This window comes from Vidua chalybeata, chromosome 1 (genome assembly GCF_026979565.1).
Source record: "Vidua chalybeata isolate OUT-0048 chromosome 1, bVidCha1 merged haplotype, whole genome shotgun sequence".
Lineage (NCBI taxonomy): Eukaryota > Metazoa > Chordata > Aves > Passeriformes > Viduidae > Vidua > Vidua chalybeata.
In genome coordinates this window covers 28,580,112-28,601,632 of record NC_071530.1, presented here as the reverse complement: position 1 = coordinate 28,601,632, position 21,521 = coordinate 28,580,112, and the positions used below count along the sequence as shown (strand labels likewise).

Genomic DNA, 21,521 nt, shown 5'->3' with positions numbered 1-21,521 from the left:
CATGGCTGGAATGTTCTCACAGTATGTGGAAATAAAGACAGATTAGTCTGCTGTAATGAAAACTGCTTCTTCTGTTTTTTATCATTAGAAAGTAACAGTGAGTTTTTTGCACTGATGGAGTTTTTTTGTGGGTAATCTTTTAATGGAATTTACATTTAAACCCCCAAAACTGTTAGATGTTTTGGACTAATGCATGAATCCAAAAATTTAATTGTAAAATACATGCAGGATGTGAGATGACATGTTACAATCCCAGAGGCACTGAGGTACCTCACTGAGCAATCTATAATTGCTGTTTCCTGATTCATTTAACATTAGTATATGATGGGGTGTATGGATGAATATTTATTTATGTATATGCAATGCATATATTTGTTCTGTTTCTTCTAGCATAAGTGTAGATCTTGAATGGATTATTTCATCTCTGAGTAAAGATAGCATCCAACTCTGGTATGGCAATTTAAAAAAGAAAAGAAATAAAATCATGTCTCATCTATTTTCTATAAAATTTACCTCAGCATCTTAAATTTTTCTGTGTGTCCAGAAGTACTGCCTTAACAGCTGAAACATTTTGGCTTCTTTTTTGATACATCTCTGTGAGTACTTGTTCAGATCACCTCATTCATAGAAGTGTATCATTAAGTTGTTCAGTCACATATTTACAAATAAATATTTAATAACTTTTTAGATGTACAGAAACCTTATTTTTGCCTTCAGTGATTCTTCAGTTCTTTCCTGATATTTGGATGCTCTTTAGAGACACAGGTTTGAATTTCCTCAGGTGAATGGGAAATTGGCCAAAGTGATTCCCACTGGTGATTTGTCTTTACCAGGAGATGTTTTTTTTTTCCACTAGAGGAAAAAATCTGTCACTTTTTCTCTGCTTTCAGAAGGAAGTAATGGTCTCAGTTGTATTTGGTGCATAGCACATATTTTGGTTTTCTGTGGTCTGTTTTTTTTTTATCTGTTTGGAAGGAGCTTAGAGAAAAAAAAAACACAAAAAAACCAAAAACAAACAAAAAAAAAACCCATAAAAAAACAAAACAAAAAAAACCCACCCCAATACTTATGGGTTAAATACTTGTTAGAAATTCAGGGCTAGGATGGTTAATGAAATGTTACAGATTTTCCCCAGCAATTTATGGTGTATGAAAAGATGCACATTTTTAATTTCCCTATGCATTGAGTCATAGTGAGCTCCATGTTTGCATTCAGAAAAGATGAAAATTATTTAATGGTTTACACATTTTATTTGCTAAAAATAATTATTAAAGTTAAATTTTTGCAGTGTTGCCCATGTCTTACATTCCTTCTCCTTTTCTTTTCTCCAAGGTGAATATATAATTTTTAGGGTTTTTTCTTGTATTCAGGTGTTTGAAACATTAATCAAATCTGTAAGTAGGAACTAAGTACTTCTAAAAATAGCATAAAATTAATTTTATATGAATTTTATGGTTTAAATTAGCTGAAATTCTAATGGTGGTTCTAATTCTAATTCTGGTGGTTTTGAATGTGCGCTTCTCTGGAGTTATACCAAATTTTTTCATTACAAATGAAATTTTATTACCCAGTAATACAGAAGTCTTATTTTGTGAAGTTTCTTTTTGTAAAACCTAAGGACCTCCAATAAATTTGGTGAATCAGTTTGATATATAAAAATAGAAATCCAGTTTTATATGATTAGTATAAAGCCCTTTATTTTTCTGTGACCTACAGGCAAGGATTTTATTAGAGTCAAAGCTAAAACTGCATTTTTTTTTCTTTTAGACTCCCTCAGAAGATTTAGGCCAAATTATTTGCAAGTTCTTTCATGTTTTTCTGATTCAACTATGTCCTATTTTATCTCTGTTATGTTGAAAGTTTTCCTGAAATCCCTAAACTTGTGATCATAATCTTCCTGTGCCCTGATAGTCTCTTGTGCAATGGAATTAATTAATTAATTAATTAATGTGCCAAGCTAATTGTTGTCAGTTTGGTATATCCTCTCATGCTCTCATCCCCTCACTTTGAAACGTCATGGAAAATGCTTTCTGAAATGCTAAATCCTTCTTTCTCAGATTCATTTAAATTCAGCTGGAGCTTCTGGAATGCAAGCAACTGTTGAAAATTAAGCAATTAGCCTGCAAGCTTAAGAAAACCACATCCACCATTATGGTTTATATATTATTCTGATGTTATTGCTCTGAACTGTTTAATTAATTTTTTGGAATTCATTAGCATAAGTAAATTATTTTCAAACCATACCAAAATTCCCTGCACTTTGCATCTAAGAAATTCTGATAATGACAATGAAATTTAAAAGGAAGATCAAGCATGATACATGTTAAGGTGGAAGATTATTGTTCTCTGCTTTCCTTTTTTTATCTTTTTTGCTTACCAAAACATTGTACAATACATTTGAAAAGTGGCTGGGGGTGGGGGGAAATGCTGGTTATTAAAGGAACGGTACTTACTTGCTGCAGCATTTCCCTATTTCAGAAGGGTAAACTTCCATGAGGAAAAAGAAAAATAGTCTATAGTTTCAGAATAGAGAAATGACTATAGTATTGTGTGTTGTTTTCTCTATTGTGAAAGTAGTTTTGAATTAAGCTGAGCAAAAGTTTTGCATCTTTTCATGCTCTGTTCTAAATAAACCATACTCAATACTTAAACCTCTACTTGGTGAGAATGCTCTAACACCTCTGTGTCTTCTACAGTGCTGCTCTCAAGAATTCTTTTAAGAAATTCTTCCGTTTTTCTATGGTCATGTAATAAGTTATGTGTATTACAGTGAGAGAGAGATGGTAGAAAAGGCACTAAAAGCAATTTAAAAGAGAGCCTGTTTTTGGAAGATCACCCTTTTTCATTGGGAAGCTTGATGGATGATCCAGACTACTCCTAGGTCTGCTGTAGACTAGCTTAGTTATCTTATTTACTGTATATACCTGTACAAAAACAAATATCCAGAAATGACTATACCATTTTAGAGCTCAGTTCTAATGGGATAATCTACACCAATTATATTAGGTCCTCTAAAATGTTTTTCAGCTATGCAGTATTAGAATGCCAGGTTTTGAGGTTTTAAGCAGGAACCTGATCACAGGGCCCTACACAGAGATCTCCCTTGGGCAGGATTGGTTTTATACATTCTTTACATACAGCATGTGACTTTGCATCTGCATTTTTGGCCATTCTAAACATTTCTGATGTGTATTCAAGTAATTTCCCAGCTCCTGACTAACTTCCATTATAATTTGAAAGCTTTTGGATATGCAACATCTGAACTCTGGTCATATGAATATTGCTGCTATCCTGGGGGAATAGAGGTTGCAGAGCATGTTAGAACAGAGGATAAAGCACTGTCAGCTGAAGAAACCTGGCTGTAGAACAACCTTTAGAACAACCACCCACTTTGTTTTGTCTTTTGCTGAGCCACCCTGATTGCTGGAATTCAGGATGTCAGATGTAATAAATGGACATGGCAGCCAAATCATGTGTTACATTAGTATCTCTTGTCTTTTCTAGCAGTTTGGAAAATGTGTTGGAGGATATTGGCGTAAATGATAGTCAGACCATCTTTACAAAATATTGAAAAGTTTGAACATCTTTGAGAAAGGGTCTTCAGGAAGAAAGAAGTACATAATTTCAAACTTGCTTATTTTTCCAGTTCTCTACACAGGCATAATTCTGAACCCATTAATTAAAAAACAAACAAACAAACAAAAAAAAAACAAACAAAAAAAACCCAAAAAAAACCAAACCAAACAAAAAAAAAAAACCAACCAACCAACCAACCAACCAACCAACCAAAAAAACAAAAAAAAAAACCAAAAAAAAACAAAAAAAAAAAAAAAAACAAAAAAAAAAAAAAAACAAACCAAAAAAAACCACCCCATAGCATTAGTGATTTAGTTGCTGCTGGCAACTTGGAGAACTAGTGCCACTCAGGCAGCAGTTAAAAAATCTAAGGTGGCTCTAATCTCAGGGAATATTTTTTGCAATATATACGTAAAATCCACAGACAAGGTAAATAAAGAAAAGACTAATGTCATGTAAAGATACTTACATGGCCATCCATAAACCATAATTAAATGGGATTATAATTTTGGTTTAGTTTCCGTTTTCACTTAGCTGTTTTTTTGTGTATATGATTCATTTAGATAGCTAAGACACATTTCATTAATGCACAATTTAACAAAACAATTTCACATTGTTGAAGTCAATTGATTTAGTGATTAATGTATTTTTTTATGCTTGCAGATAAAAAATATGTTTATATAATGTATAATAGTCTAACTAATTAGTGATTTACTTGGATGCTGATACAAATCCTTTTGTTATTGTGATTCATAGTTTATAAATAGTGAATTAAATGTCAGTGGCTTTATAAGAATGAAAAAATGTAAAGTTGGTAGTATGAATGCAACACTGTATGATCCAAGGTAAAAGAGTGTTGCTGAAACTGTCTGATGAGATAAAGATAGTGAGTTCATGTCCAAGGTGATTATTTCCGTTTTACACACATCTTGAGCATTGTGAGCAATTTTTTTCAGTTTCTGCTATTTTTGTCTTCAAGAGGTGAGAGTTTTATTGGTTCCAGTGTGCTTCTTTCTCAGATAAGGTGTTCTGTAGTAGAAGCTCAGCAGAGATAACCTCTCACCAATCTTGCATTCCTAATAATTATGACTTGCATGAGAGTAGTCAGATTTTGCAATTTGTGTTGTTGGTCCCTTGTAAGGATGATGATACACATTTAAAACATTACCTTTCGGTAGTTAGGTCTTGATCTTAATGGGAAACACCTTATTTAGCGTGCACGTAAAATTTCAATATCTCATAAATACATTAAAAAGTAAAAGTCAAAGAAGTCAGGGGGAGAGAAGTTTTTGCTCCTTAGTCTTAAAATTATGTTAAAATAATAGCAAAACTTATTTATACTGTGACTCAGATTCCAAATTCACTGAGGTCTTTGAAAGTTTCTATTTTCTTTTTTCTAGTATGGTTTTAAGCTGATTCTTGATAGTCTTTTCCCTCCTTCCACATTCACTGTGATGAAGTGAACTAAAGGAGTGCAATTAAAGGAGTTGCACTAAAGGAGTGCAACTAAAGGAGTTGCACTAGACTTTTCTATGGAGAAATGGAGTATTCCTGAACAATAGGGAAATTTCTCAGAGTCAGTTTTGTGCTATCATGTGGATTTATCCCTTAATTATTTAACAATTACAAGTTGCTGTTCTGTTTGATCTCTAAAGAAAGTAACACTATGCTTTATCAGAGTAATAATTGATAAACTGTTTTACAATCACAAATGTAATGATAAATATGCAGTTGTTGTCAATGTGTTTCTGGATACCCTTATCTTCATTCTCTATTAGCAGGATAAAATGGGATCATAATGTGCATTGCTGTGATCCCATTGCAGCCTACACCTTCCTTGAGGGGTAGGTGCTGATATCTCCCTGGTGAACAGCAACAGGACAAGAAGAAATAGAAGGAAGTTGCATCAGGGGAAGTTCAGATCAGGCATCAGGAAAAGGCTCTTCACTGGGAGGCTGGTTGGTCAGTGGAAGAGGCTTTCCAAAGCATGTTTTGGTCACGGCACCAAGCCCATCAGAGGTCAAGGAGCATCTTGATGGTGCTCTTAGTCTTATGGTTTAGTTTCAGGTACTCCTGTGAGGAGCAGGGACTTGAACTTAATGGTCTTTATGTGTTCCTTCCAACTTGAGAAAATCTGACTCATTATTTTACTTAAGACAGACAATACTGTTTTAACAGAAAAAAATCATCATTCAAGTTTTATTAATTAGCTCTTACCTTGCTGGCAAAAGCAAAACCAAATTAAGCTATATGACAAATGTTTTGGATCAGCAACTTTTGTTTTTTTCCCTCTAAGTAATGCTGGATATCTAAGCACTCTCATTTGACTCTTCGAACCTATTTGAGACAAGGTGATTAGTAACTCTTTGACAAACACCAGCAAAGCATGTGGTCATGTAGGAAAAGACAGGAGGCCTTCAATTCCCTGAATTAGGCATCCAAAAATCCCCTGCTTTTTGTCTACCTAATTATAGGAAAAGCTAAAGACATGCTAAGTACATCCCTAGGAGCTCTGTAGGCACCTTTGTATGCCAATCAAGAAATTTGAGAGCATGGAACTTGATTTCAGGGTCCTGATATAAGTGCTCTGAATTTACTCTGGGCTGTTTTACACAGTGCTCTGAGGTATTATAGCAATCCTGTGAATTGTCAAAGTAATACTTCATTCAATAATCACTTTCAAGAATAGGTATGCCAGTCTATATCTTCAGAAATCAGTATATTCAAATACAGTCCAAAGCTTTTGTCAACAGAATATTATTTGATGGGTTAGTGTGATATTTTTTTTTACAAAATGTTCATATTTTTTTTTCTTCCCCTTCACTGCAGACAATTGATTTAGAGGGGTTCAAGCTGTTCATGAAGACTTTTCTAGAGGCAGAATTACCAGATGATTTCATTGAACACCTTTTTACATCATTTAGGAACAAAATCTCTCACTGCAGTCCATTAATTAAAAACAAACCACAGCATCTTTCTGGAGGTAAGTAATAAAATCAGTACTTAAAGAGCTAAAGGTTCCCTCACCCCACTGTTTTACTTCCAATAGCTGTAAATATATGTTGACTTCATGTTAACTACATGTTGAGGGATTTTTGTTCTGGTATTTGTGAAATTAGAGAAACTAACTCAACCATAATAGGAAATACTGTGAAAAGGAATTGAAATTAAATGATTTCGTCTCTTTAACTCACAATAATGATGCAGCTGAGACACCAACTGGACATTCTTTGTCATGTTAATGCTAATCAGATTGCTATGGTTACATGTTCTTGTTGCCTACTCTCCTGTATAAACACTTAAAAGTCTTCAAGCTTCATGCAGGAGGTTCCTGCTGGTGCTCAACCATTCCTGTGGCATTGCTGCTGTTTCTCTTAACTGTCTAGGTGTGATTCTGTTATTAATCCTACATACTTAGGAGCTACTGATATTTTAAATGTTGGGTAAGTGTTAGTATATCACTAAAAGTGATTTTGATTTGAGAGGACACAGCTAAATTCTGCCTTGTAGAGGCTGTACTCAGCTTTCTTCACTTTCATTATAGTTCTCTTTGACATATTTTATTCCTATGTGTGGTAAAATTATAATAATGATAACATCATTATTAAGGATAGTGCTTTTATTACTGTTGTTGTTTCAACTGTAAGTTAAGTTTCTTACTCTGATGTTGCCTCCTAAAATATTTTTCTCCTACACTAACTTTTCCAAGTTTGTCAAGAGTTTTTGGGTTTTTTTTCTGTTACTAAATACTTTAGAAATAATATAATGTAATACCAGTTTAGGAAGCTTCCATATGTTTTTAGCATAATGCCAGAAGGACTGTTTGATAAATTGTTACATCCAAAACATATTCAGAGAGGCAATTCAGTTCACCTTCTCACTGACAATTCAGTGAGAATTGTTTGGGCTTGAAAATATACTGGGTTTATGTTGTAATTCAATTTCATGGTTTAAACTAAATGTTACATCCTGATAATTCGTAACTTTTAAGGGGAAAAAACTGCATTGGTACATTTTGATGTGCAAATGGAAACTATGGAAACACTTGGTTTTGGGTATCTAGTAATTTTTAAATGTTACCAATAGTGAAAAAAAGAGCTTGACTGTACTGGAAAATAACTTTGTCAGAAATATTAGACGTTCTTCTGGAAAATGGAGGGGTAAGTGAGAGCTAGAGAAATGACAAGGAGAGTAGCAGGGTTCATCAGTCTGTCAGGTATGTGCTTGTTTTTCACTTAGTCTCTTTTGGTCCACTCATGTCTGTTTATAAACTGTATTTTCAGTTAAGGTGTCTGAAGAGAGATGGAAACAGATGCCAGGTAAGCAGCAGGACTGGAAGTCATCTGTAAGTCAGTACATTGCAACCAACCCTTCCCACCTCTGATTAAGAAGTAGTAATTTAACCTGTATCTTGAAGCTGATAGGTTAAAAGGCACCTTAAAATTTGTATTTATTTTCATTTGGATTTCAGCACTGTTTATTTTTGAGAAGAGTTATCCCAGGTTTTATAATCCTTTTTATTCTGTGAATATGATTTACATAAGAGTGGAATATGAGCTATTTGTGTAAGTTGTGTGATTAAAGCTAGCATTTAACTGAATAAAATATTATAATGTCTTAATTTTAATGACACTTAACTGACATGCAAGCTCATTAAATAGAACATTGACTTATTAAATATTTTTGTTCATTCAATATTTACTTTTAGTGTTTATTATTTGCTGAAACCATGAAAATGAATTAATTCCAAAATACATTGTTGCATGCCAATTTGCTCTTTTTTACCTTATTTTATTGTTTTAACATGTGTATATCATAACATGTAGGCATACCTTTTAAAATGTAGGCTTTTGAAGATGTATCCAGATTGCAGTGAAGTTTTTCAAGCTAAATTTAGGGAGAGAGGGAACAACCCTCAGTCAGTGAAAAATGTAACAAACTTGTATAGAAAGTTTTCTTACTCCTCTCTCTGTGCTCTGCTGTCCTTCCCATTTTTCCCCATTTTGGTGCTGCAGATTCCAGTAATATCATCAGGACTGGTTATATACTAATGTTGTACTGAAGCAGACTTGGGCAGGGATTGTTTTTAATACTTAGCATCTAGTATGGTAGAACAAAAATATTCACCAAATTGTTTTGTAGTCAAATGAAATCAGATCAGCACAAATGAAAAAAAAAGTTTATGCCATTCCCATAATTGGGGGGGGGGTGGGGTTGGATAGTTTATTTTAATTCTGCCTTTGCTGGATAAACTATGAACATGAATTGTTTAAAACTTTAAATTAAGAAGTAATATGAGATTCAGATAAAACAAAGATGAATGCATGCAGAAGTCACATTTTCATTTTCTGCTTGTATCATATGTTCAGGCTAACAAAGGCTATGGGTTGTTTCCAGGTCTGAGACTTAACAAGGGTACCTCTACATCTAGACCTCCTACTCCTGCCAACTCACATTTACCAGACATGATCCAGCTGAAAGATATTGTTTGCTATTTGTCACTGCTAGAAAGAGGAAGACCTGAAGACAAGCTAGAATGTATGTTCTTTTTTAATTTTAAATATTTATTTCCATAAGTCATCAAATATTTTGTTTCTGAATTTAAGAACCAGTTTTGAGCAGATGGATTATAAAAACATGGTTCTAGGTGACCCTTATTGCAGAAATGATTTTTTTCTTCCTAATGGTGAGATTTTAAATGAAATTTGTTCTTTCTAGCATTTGCTAAAATGAGGAGTAAGGATTGTACATTCTGTAGTTACAATAATGCTCTCTACACTGTCATGTCTTGTTTAGTATCAGATCTGAGAAAAACAGACAAACTATACTGAGTATACTTAGAGATCTATAGATGGGGCGAATAACCTGTACTAAACATCCTAATTCAAACAAAGAATAGTTCCTAATATAGGCTGTGGGCTCTATAATATTACTGAATACTGAAAAGCCAGGAATGATCCAAGTCTGCATCACTATTGGGAAGGAGTGTTTGACCCAGGAAGTTAGAAAGTCTTGTTTGATTGTTTTGTTTGTTTTTTTATTTTTTAATTAGGGGCCTGGGTCATTAAAATGCAACACCACTACCTATTAAAAAAATCAAAAAAAACAACCCTGTGAGTTTTATCTATAAATTGGAGGAAAAAAGAAGAAAACTTGTTTCCTTATTGTGGAATTTTAGAAGTCAGTTTCTCACGTGGCTAAACAGACCAATCATATAGTCCTTACTGAGGAGAAATATACTTCAATATACATAACTACTCTGTTTATAAAAGATCTGTGGGATCAGGCTGTCTTATGCAAAGTGTTCAATATGTTAGGATGTGCAAACAGTAGTCTGCTTCTGCCAAAATAAGAAATTCATTACAAGCTTCATTACAAGTATCTTGATATTTTGTTTACCTGTAGTTAGATTACAGTGGCAACTTTGTACTGCAAAGTCACAACAAATCCCCCAAATCCCCCAAATTTGGTAATATTGTTTTAATATCATATGAGTAAAATATGAGAATGTAAGTGTGAATGCACATTCAGAACACAGACATAGAAAAACTGAGATCCAAGGACTGAATTTAACTTACAGTGTAATAACTGCTGCAGGATAGCAAGTTTTGCAAGCCTTACCAGAGCTCTGAGGAGCTCGATGCACAAACCGCGGCATGAAAGAGAGATCACTTGCCTCCCCTGGTGTCAGGAGTTGGTACTGTGGAAAGGAGGAGAGGAGCAGATGATAATTACAGTAAAGGGATATTCCATGAACTTCCTGCAATAGCCTGCGATAGGAGCTGCATGGGCAAAAGACTGTTATATGTGATTTAAGAGCGAGAGAGCATGACCTAATATGTGTATGGTACTTAAATATCTTGTGTATTCAAGGTCAATTGTATTTGCTACATATAATTCTGGGCATGGTTTTTTAGTGGCATTCCTCTTTGTCATACAGAATTGAAATATACTATGTATTTTAGCTTTTTAGTATTTAAATTTCAGCTTATGCTGCACCATTGTATGCAGACTTTTATGTTGATTTAAGTTGAATTCTCATTATAAATTAATGGTATAATTTAACTCTTTTTCCAAATTTGAAAGCGGTAGGTCTGATGGCTATAAGGTAAATTATAAGTTTCTAGCAATGAAGGGAAAAAAAAGAAAAATGGCTTATTCTGGAGTTGCCAACATTAATATCAATACCAATTTCAAGTAGTGATTTTTTTTTTTTTTTGGATGACAAAAATTGGAAAAAATTGTCATAGCTGAGTATTTGGAAATTTAATTCAGGACATGCAGAACATGAAAGTGGTGCTTTCAATTAAAATTTGATATAGGCTGGAGGATAAACTACACTAAGAGAAAGTAATGTTGCATCTTTGGATCTACATGATCTACAGATTTTTAGAGATTTATAAATATTCCAGAAGATAAATGGATTTTCTAACCTATTGAGAGTTTAGAGAGGTCTTGCATAGTGTGAACCTCACCTATTTGGCATGCTATTATTCATAATCTATGTATGAATATAAAGAAAATCCCAAGCATTCCTCACAGAGATACATTGAGAGAACCTGTTATCTTTTAAGGTTAAATTGCCATCTAGAAATAGAAATTGAGTGCACAGTTAGTGTAATCAGGTAAGGGAATGGGAAAAGAAATACAAAAATTTGACTTGGGCTCTGTAGTTTGCATCAGAACTTCTGTTTGGTTGTTTTCATCATTTTGTTGTTGGTTTGGTTTTGTTTTTGTTTTTTTTTCCTCATAGAGTGTGTAAATCAAGAGCATGAATATTTAGCAATGTATGAATAGAAAAGATATTGCATGCCACACCAAGTAGCGTAGTTTTCAGAATCTAGCCAAGAACACAGATTGAGCCTTTTTGCTACCCTATGCCTATGTAATTGGAAAGACTTTGTTTCTACAAAGGTGAAACAGTTATAATTATGCTAATGTATGGTTTTAAATGACTGATTATAACTACTGATTCATGTTAAAGGAAAAAAAACAGTTGTAAGCACTACTGCTCTGGAGTGGTTAAAGGTCACAGAGATGCTAAAACTTGCTGTAAAACATTATCTCAACTAGTGTCTAAGAATCATAGAGGAGGAGGAAGGAGAGCCAAATGATTTTAACTTTATCGTGGAGTGATTCAGTGATTCATCCCTATGGAAACTGTGAATGCCTAATGATACCTGTGCCAGACAATATTAGCTGTCAAGCTCTGAGAAGCTTTGCTGGAAGGTGTACTAGCAGGGGCAGTACCAATCTCTGGTGGCTTTTGGCATTAACTTGTTTTACACTGAAACAATTTTGCTGTGGTAACTCTAGGGAAAGAAGGATATTTTTATAGGTTTTCCTAACCTGTAACTAATGAATCATGGGCCTTTGTGGCGTGAAATAGTGTACTGCTGTAAATATCATCAATCTTGTATTGTACAGCTCTTAAGAGCAGTACAAGGTAGTGGCAAAAATTGCTGAACTGTTATAGAGGTATAGGTATTGCCTTTTTTCCACACAGTTAGATGATCAACTCATTCCCAAGATGGAGGGTATAAGTGAAACATGCCAATACATATAACAGTTACTATGTTTTGCTGTAAGTCCAAAAATGGTCAAATTATTTCTGAACTTTACTCTCTAACTGCTAATAATTTCTTCTCGCTTCTCATTATATGATTTCCTGAAAATTATGGTAAGCTTTGTTTGTGAAATTTTTTGGACTGCAACAGCATCTGCTATGGATCTAGTGTTGTAGGATTCCTCAGTGTTAAATAGGTCATATGTTACATTTCCAGAGACATCTGATTAGACAACAGATTGCTAGTGTTTTGCTGTTGGTGAAAGCATTACATTGTCCTGGATCTACCACTACATGGGCTAACTTCTTCATCCCTAAAAAATAGGTGTAGGGGTAAAAAAACAACTGTGCTTTTGAAGAGCATGGGGAGTATTTGGATTTCAGAGCTCTGACAAACTGTCCCTGAAAGTAGGGACAAAGAGTGGGGTATTTGTAAACTTCTGAATTTCCTTTTTAGTCTTCTAACAGTATTCCTATGAAAGCTTTATGCTTTGTTTGTTCCAAATATCTTGGTAATGGTGCATGTACCCCTTCTTTTGGCTGGGAGCAAGTAATGATACAATACTGAAAGTATATTTCTGGATATTGTCAAAATATACCTTTTTGTCTGTGTGGTTCCCCAGAATGTTGGGATTACCTTTTGAAATTGATGAAACAAGTACAGTCCTGGAAGAAGTCATACTGGCAGTTTGTGATGAATGTTTATTGTTGGATTTGGATTATTAGATATTTAAAATATTAATCCTGTGTCTCATTTAATTGGTCAGAAAATAGTTTCTAAAGCAGTATAATTGTTGAATAGTGGTAGCTGCAGCCAAGGGACAGTAGCATTGTAACTTAAGCAGGCTTATCAACGTTTGTGACCAATTGTGTGTTACCCTGTGTTTGGTGAGATCACAGAGAAGGACCTCTTGGTAGTAGTCATGAAGACAGATCCTCTCTAGAGGGAAGCAAAATCAAGTTCACACACCAAATTAGCTGTTAGGGTGCTGGTATGGAAAAGGTGCAGTTGTACTCTCTGGCTAATATGTCTCCTTGGAGGCACTGTGGCAGGGTAGTTGCTGAGTGAACCTTTCACATAATGCAACTTGTTTGGAGGATCTACAGCTAGTCTGATCATTAAACAAAAATGTTATTACTTATCCTTTCTTCGAAACTCAGACTTAGTTGTTTTGTGTTTTGGTTTGGAGTTGTTTTTTTGTATGAAAAAGAGATGTATTTGTTGTGTTTTTTAACTTTGAGTTTTCCTTCTTTTCAGTTATGTTTCGCTTGTATGATACAGATGGGAATGGATACCTGGATAGTTCGGTAATGTTTTTTATGCATTGCGTTGTAAGAGTATGTCAACATGGCAAAACTGTACAAAACTACATTCATTCTATTCAAGTTTATATTTATCCTGAATTATTAGAAGCAGTATAAAATATAGTCAATAAAAATTCATTCATTTTAAAAGTAATGTTTGAGTTTTCTTTTCCAATGAGAAATGTTGCTTCTATAAGTGTATAAATTTTCAGTTGCTGACACTGCTGTCATGGAGTGCTGTTCTGTAGTCTTCTGATTTTTAATGATACTGCTGTAGGGGACACATTAATATGATTCCAGTAATTCTGGTATGCTTCTGGGAGATGTGTATGAAAGCACCATTTGTAAAGATTTCATTAAAAAGGATAAGTGTGAGAGTCACACAGTGGATTTATGTGAAGAGTTGTCGTAACTTCCATGTTCTTATTAAGAATGGAGGAAGATTAAGGGCAAAGTTTTGAGGAGTAGCCCAACCAAATATTTGAAGAGAAGTTGTAGGTATGGAAATAATTTAAAAAGATGTAACTATTTTTTCTGATAGCTAACAGAAACAAGTGTTCTATTAGCAGTGTTGGTTTGGGTTTTTTTTTTTCTTTTCTTTGGATTTTTTTTCACCTTTTTTTGTCTACTGGAAGCAAGACAGCATAGAATGGATTGGTAAGGAAGAGGAGGTGATTCTCTTAAGTTGCAGAGAAATAGGGAAGCAGAATTATATACAGGTGTAAAGTAAATACGACACCATAATTTTAGGTAATACCAAGTTGAGTTAGATGCCTGGATACAAAGGAGAATTTAGAATGGTCCTAGATAAGCATTTGAGCATGTTTACAAAGCAAAAGTGTATCTATAAGTATAGAAAAACCCTAGTGATATGTGATCAAGGGAAATTGCAATACTGTAGTGGTAAGAAAATAAATCTGTAGTAGTTTACAGAATCCACTTTATGCCTTATTTCCATTAGAAACTTGTTATTTGTATAATTAATGTAAAAAAATAATAATATTAATAGTTTTTGAGTGGTTTTTCCATTGCTCAAATTAGAGTGATGGAATTTAAAGATCATTCCATGATCTTATCACAGGGTGGAAATCAGATCATGAAAACATGGGTGCTTGAAAGATAACTAGGAAGGAAGAATCTATGACTACTTTCAATTACTTTGATTATGGGGCTGTATTTCACCTCCTTGAATGCTTTGTAATCTGTGCAGGATGTTTTGCTAGTAAACAGATTCACTTCAGAATACAGCTTCCAGTGTAAAGTACATTTCATCAGGAATATTGATGAAATAGTGTCACTGCATGCAATATGGTTGAATTATTAATTTCTTGCAGTATAATTTTTCTTTATAACCTTGCATTAAATATCATACTTTTTCATTCATCTCTAGGAGCTGGAAAATATCATTGCTCAAATGATGCATGTTGCAGAATACCTTGAATGGGATATTACTGAATTAAGCCCAGTAAGTATCCCGTTATCACAATTCTTTAATGTTGCTAGAGACAGCTATCATAATTTTGTGATATTTCATATCCATGTGGCATTTGATAGGTTAATAAGGTAGAAATAAGCATAGCCTGTGTTCCACTATGGCACTGTAAATTAGCACTTTTACTGGTATTTTGCTGTTTAAATTTGATCTATGAAGTGTTGAATAAATGTAATAATTAACTTTTATAACATAACTCATTTGTCTCTGAAAAATTCTTAAGAGTGAGTGCACAGAGGACACAAGTTGGTTTGGGATGTTAAGTTGTTAATAAAACGTAAATATGAGTATGACACTTTATTTTCTGAACTCATTTGACTACAGCTACCATGCAAGTAATATTTTTCTTGGTTTTTGTATGAGAGAATTGGAGATCTGCATATATCCTAACAAATTGCTGTATTAGAATATAGAAATAATAAATTAAAATTTATGAGATTTTTCATTAAACTGTAGATTCTTCATGAAATGATGGAAGAAATTGACTATGATCATGATGGCACTGTTTCCCTAGAAGAGTGGATCCAAGGAGGAATGACAACAATCCCGCTCTTGGTCCTACTTGGGTTAGAAAATGTAGGTATTAAATAGTAGCATCAAGTTTCTGCTTGCATGTTGACTGTGGCTTTCAGGTTAGTTTTTCTGTGGCCTGTATAAAGAATGACTTTGCTTTACTCCTCTTTACTATGGCTGAATGACGTGCAAAGAACGAAGTGTCTTCAACACTACAGAATCACTGGCACCAGTTTAAAGCAACACCTAATAAGCTGGCTCTGGAGCTGGAAGTTGTAAAAAGCTGAATAATTTTCCTTGCTAACAACCTGTTAATTCCAAGCTGCAGTATTATCTGTTAAGTGTGTTTTACTGCCCATGTGTATGTTACAGCTGACTTGGAGTAGTGTCTAATCTTCTCAGCATGGTACTGGGTTGTGTGGCCTAACTGTACTGAGTCATGGAGCAGTCTAGGTTGGAAAGAGCTTCTGGTGATCTTCTGTTCCAGTTCCTAATTGAAGGCAGTGCCACAGACTGAGTTATCCAGGGCCCTGTCAAGCCTGGATAGTTTGAGTGAGGTGGATTCTACCAGTACTGTGGGCAAACGTTCCCTGTGTTAATTGTTCTCAAGGGAGTTTTTGTTCATATGTGCAGATGTAATCCCTTCTCCAGCAATTATTGCTGGCTCTTGTCCTGTCATGATACATCCCTGTAAAGATCTTCTGTCTCTGTAACTACATTAGTAAAGTATAGTAAGAAGCAATATCAAGGGGGACACTTATACCAATGGATGGAGTATTGTGAAAGATGAGCTTATGTTTTCTACATTTACAACCTCACATTAAAGGTAATACAGATGTAATATGATCCATTTTCTACCAGTTCAACACAGCTGTTTTAAGGCTGGCATATTTTCAGTGCCACCTGCTGTCCTATATTTGAACTAATTTTGAACTCATCTACTGAAGCATGGGTTTCAAATGCTTTTCTGCTATTTGAAAGAAAACCTTCTAATATCTTTTTAATATCTTTTCTTAAGTCATTTTCACATGCTGAAAATAATAAACAATATTTGTTTTCCCCATTTAGTGCAATCTAGACTGCTGTAGTTGCTCTATACTATTTTATTTGCATGAAGAATGCTCAGATTGGTACTTTGTATAGGGGAATATGTAACAAACAAGTTTATTGAAAGGAAGATATACAAGTCTTGAAAAATCTAATTAATTAAATTACAAATAAAATATATGAATTGAAGACAACTTTCAATGTGTCTGAATCACTGCAGTACTAATTCCCTAATTCTAAATGTGATACGGGGTAAGAAAAATGTTAAATTATTGTCATCAAACAACAGATCTTTGTCAGGCTGAATTCCATTGTTTCCACAGAATTACTCTTAACAAAGGCCAGCAAATGCTCTCAAGCAAGCAGTATAGTAGATAACTGATAGTGATTTTCAGTACAGATTTTTATTTTATGACAAGTAGTATAGATGTTCTGGGAGTATTTTTCAATATCTACATTTCATTCTTTCTAAATTTGAAACTCCTAAATTATGGCATAAATTAATGCAGCTCATTCTGTAGAGTTTATTTTCATATTAAAGGAAAAGCTGTTAGAAAGAAGCTATGTTATCAAACATTTTATCCTTTTGAGCATTTTTACTAGTTTTTCGATATTTATTGTGTTGTGCATAGCTTTATTATGGAAATACTAAAAGTACATAAAGAGTGATCAGAATTCTACAGCCTATTATTAGCATGGGTCAGTGTTTCTGTCATCAAGAGTACTCCTAGTATTTGATGTATTTAACAGACATAGATGTACAATCATGAAAAAAATACTATAATAGCATGCAAAATGTCTTATTATCAATAAGCATAGTTAATGTAAACTTCATTACCTACATATGAGCTGTTTTGCTAGTAATTTTCTAATGATTCTCTAGGAAAAGATGCTGCCCTTTAAAAGGGCTCCTATTTTTCTTTTTATGTTTAAAACTGCTTAATTTTTTAAACCACCACATTATATGTAGAGAAAAGCAATCTTTAAATTTTTTTCATTAAACCAGCAAAAATACACTGCTGTCATTTTTAGGACATTGAAAAGTGAAATCAATACTAATGCCTGTCTGTTATTTAGTGTAAACTGATAGCATGATTTTGATGATTTTACAGCATCTAATGTATTATCCAAACTCTTCATTCCATTGCATCAGTCCCATTAGTGGGATGCTCTTATTTCTTTTTGTATGCCATTGTTAGATTTTGCAAACCTAGCTTTCCAGGACTCTGCTTTCTGGGTGTCTATCTCTCTCCTTTTAGTTATGGTAATGAAAAGTAAGATAAGAATCTTTTGGACTCACTAATAAAATAAAAAAGTGCTAATATCTTAAGGTTTTCATAAGCTGATTTACTAATCATTGTTCTGGTTTGAAAGCAAAACTAGTGAGAGACTCCAAGTCAGAAGTACAATTTATTAGGAAAAGGGAAAAGAAACAAAATACATGCAATAATACAAAAGAAAAGCCACTGACAGAGTCAGAATACAACCTGACACCCTTTTGGCCAGCGTGTTGGTAGCAGTCCAAATTGGAATGGCTGCAGTACTCCTTGAGTGGCAGATGTGGCTCTGTCAGAGCAGTGATCCTGTAGAAGGGTGTAGTCTTCCTCTGAAGGTCCAGTGGAAATCCCCAGCTGTTCCTCTTGGGCACCAGTGGAAAGGCTGAGTCTGATGTCCCCAAAACCCAGATTATATCCAGTTAGGAATGCTTGGCTCCTCCCTCTGAGCAGAGCATCTCACAATGGGATGTTACAGTTCTTACCAGTCATGCAGTGACATTCAATGGCCCATTATCAGCAGATGTCTCCCTGGAGGAAGAATTGGTTGTGAAAGAGATAAGGAAAACTGCCCACTTAACAGAAGACAACTGCCATACAGATGGCAAATGGAATACATCTTGCCTTTCAGTCTCGGACATATGTGAAAATAAGGGGCATAACCTACTGGATTATGCTGCTTAGATATGTTTGAGTAATCTTCATGTGTTGTAAATCAGAGGGAAAAAAACAACAACAAAACCACCCCCCTCTCCCCCTCCAAACCCCAAAGCAAAACCACAAAAAACCCCAAACAAAACCCATAAACAAAGAACCCATGAACCAAACTATTCTGTCACCTTCTTGTGAATGTTGGTTCTGTACTGAACTAGCAATGACAAAATTTTAAATCCAAGAGATCAGGTTCAGAGCTTGTCTAATATGACAGTGACAAAGAATTGTGACTATAGTTTATTTAAATAAATTATGATACAAATGAAATATTTAATTTGTTTTGGGTTGGGGTCCATTAACACTGTAATGTACTTAACTGTTGTATAGAGCTTCTACGAAATATAGAAGATTTTCAGCTAGTCTCATTTGATATGCTAATATCAGTGAAGCTATGATAATTTATTTCAGTTGTAGATTTGTCATAGTTCTTTCAGAATTCAGCTACATTGTTTGTACTTAATCCTTAGTTTCCTGTAATAGCTATACTGAAAGGTGAGATATCAAGTAAAAGTTCTATATTACATTTAAAGCCTTTCAATCAGTTCTTATTACATACTGTATTAGATGATTTAGTCAGAATAATTTAAAAAGAAGGAGAATTTAAGTGAAGTATGGAACTATATGATTTAAAAATAAAAGAATAAACAAGTCAGTGTTTATGAGTAGTGGGGTTGAGATAAGGCTAACCTCTCACAGGTTTGTGGCCTTTGCCCTCTGACCTCTCTCTCTCTGCTCCCCCCCCCCGCCCCAGCTTTTTCATAGACTTTCATGAAATTTCTAGTGACCTTCAAATTTATTTGAGATTACTAAACTAATCTAAAAGTTGCTGGTGCAGTTTAAAGTGATGAAGATAATAGGACAAAGAGCATAAAAAAGTCTAATTTCCCTAGGAAATCAACCTTAATATCCAGTTTGTTTTAGTTTGCTGGCCTTTATGTCCTGTTTCCTGCTAAGATTTGATTTTGGAGTTGTTATGAAGGTAGACTTTAGAAATACAGAGTTCTGTCTCTGAGAATGTTCCAGGATAGAAATGACATATTTGATTTTTTACTGCTTTTGAAAACAGTTGATCTTCTAAACAAATAATTTGGGTGCAAGATAAGGAATTTAAATAATAACTTAATTGTAAGGATTTTTTGGTAAGGATTCTGAGATAGATACATATACTATTTGGCAATTTGTTTTAGGAGAAAATCTCTTGGAATTCTATACATGTATAATCCATTTGTGCTTACATGTATACATGTATAATCCAGGGTGCTTACCCTTTTTCTCATTAGCACTGTCTAAATGTGTTCTATATGGCATCTACTGAAATGTTTGTTGTTAAGACAAATTCTTACTCTGATGTTTAGTTGTTTCAGCTTCATGGATTTTTTTTTCAATAAATTCTCATGCAAAGTGAGAATTTCATGAAGAAAAAGAAAATGTTAACTGTGTAGGAACTTGTTATTTATGTAGTTTAATTTTTAGTAATAAATGTATGAGGTAGTTTTTTGCTGAGTGTCACACTTCAGTCTGGAGAGTTTTCACAGTCCTCATCCACTTTCCAAATTTATTTTTACGTCTAACTATGTTAGTCTCTCACCCAAACACAAATTGGACAGAGACATCCCTGCAGTACCCCTGATTCTTTTGGGAAGTGGTCTTTTGCCCATTAGTGACCACTAGGCTATTTATTCTACTTCTCCACGGTAGAAACCTTTGAAGTTTCTGATTTTTTTATTTGCTTCTGCATTAATTTAAATAGATTGACATTGTAAGAGAAGGTGGAGAGTTAACTCATTGACTCTCCTAGCATCACTTAAGATTTCTTTTGTAATCTATGCACAAAAGGCTTCTTAATGATAGGTTTTGTCAGCCGTAAGTGTTGTACTCTGCTCTTTGGTAGGTGTTGTACAGTATTATTCCACCATGATTTGATAAAAGCACTTGATTTCTCTGTTAAAGTAATTGCATGGCAGGTGCTTGGTCTCACTTTTCCTGTAACAAATGATTACTGTCACCTCTGTCAGTGATTGCATAAAAAGGAAGTATAAACTGCAAGTTCAGAAGTGGTAGTGTTTAAAGAAATGCAGTACTTTAGGGAAGTATTTTCTTCCCTCTCCACTGGCCACTAGATGTCACGGTTGCACTGTGCCTGGTGCTGTGCAGCTGCTGAATAGCTGTGCTAAGGTGAGAGAGAAGTTTAAAACCAGCAAATGCTGCATAAAGTCAGCAATAATTTGAAATAAGGCAAATATACCTTTCTTTTAAATCACTAATTGTAACTTCCAAACCAGTTCACCTTTTAAATCACGGTAAATTTTAGTGGGACATGCATTTTTGTTGAATTGACACTATGTTTCAATTAAATTGTAAGGGTATACTCTTAAAATTTTACTTTGGATCCTCAAACCACAAATATTATGTGATTGTACTTAAATATTTTAAAAAGCAACATTTAAGCTCTTTTGATTGAATGTGGGATAGAATGCTTCAGTGGGAGTCCATACTTGGTGGACTTATTGCTTCTTACCGTGTATATTACATAAGTTGCCAGACTTTTTGAGCTGTATGTTAAAATGGAATCCGACTAGAAACTTGCAAACATTTGTGAGTCCGGGGTGTGATCTTTTACACCGTGAGTAATCCCTTCAGGCCAGAGCTCGAAATGACTGCTCAAAACCTGGGCAGGTTCGTAGACTTCTATTTCTTTCGTTCAGCGAGGAAGAAGGGCAGGCCTTTTATTGTCCTGAGTGACATTTCTGCAAGTCCTTTCTGAAGTGTGAGTTTTCTGGAAGGCCGAAGTTCCGACGCACCATACGCTATTTCCATACAGGTGGAGGGCAAACTCGAGCCCCCTGAGCTGTAGCTCGTTCCCTTTGTGCCCGCTCGTTCCCAGCTGGAGGCAGACTCTCGGTGAGGGATGGAGGAGCTGTTGTGCCGCTCTGCTGTGGCGGCCGGGCCCACAGAGGGCGCGCTGTCCCCGCTGAGGGCGCGCTGTCCCCGTGAGGGAGGCCGCGCTGGCGGGAGCCGAGGCGCTGCTCGGCCC

The 21,521-nt window shown here is 34.7% G+C and overlaps 1 protein-coding gene across 2 annotated transcripts in view; it reads left to right on the top strand.

Moving 5' to 3' along the window:
* Positions 1-21,521, top strand: part of DGKB (diacylglycerol kinase beta) — a 337,113-nt gene that overhangs the window by 74,657 nt on the left and 240,935 nt on the right. For both annotated transcript variants that reach the window (XM_053956128.1, XM_053956122.1), the window contains exons 5-10: positions 6,406-6,559; positions 7,860-7,895; positions 8,974-9,114; positions 13,401-13,450; positions 14,838-14,912; positions 15,396-15,515. In XM_053956128.1, the coding sequence (XP_053812103.1) occupies positions 6,406-6,559; positions 7,860-7,895; positions 8,974-9,114; positions 13,401-13,450; positions 14,838-14,912; positions 15,396-15,515 (576 nt within the window). The remainder of the gene's footprint in view (positions 1-6,405; positions 6,560-7,859; positions 7,896-8,973; positions 9,115-13,400; positions 13,451-14,837; positions 14,913-15,395; positions 15,516-21,521) is intronic.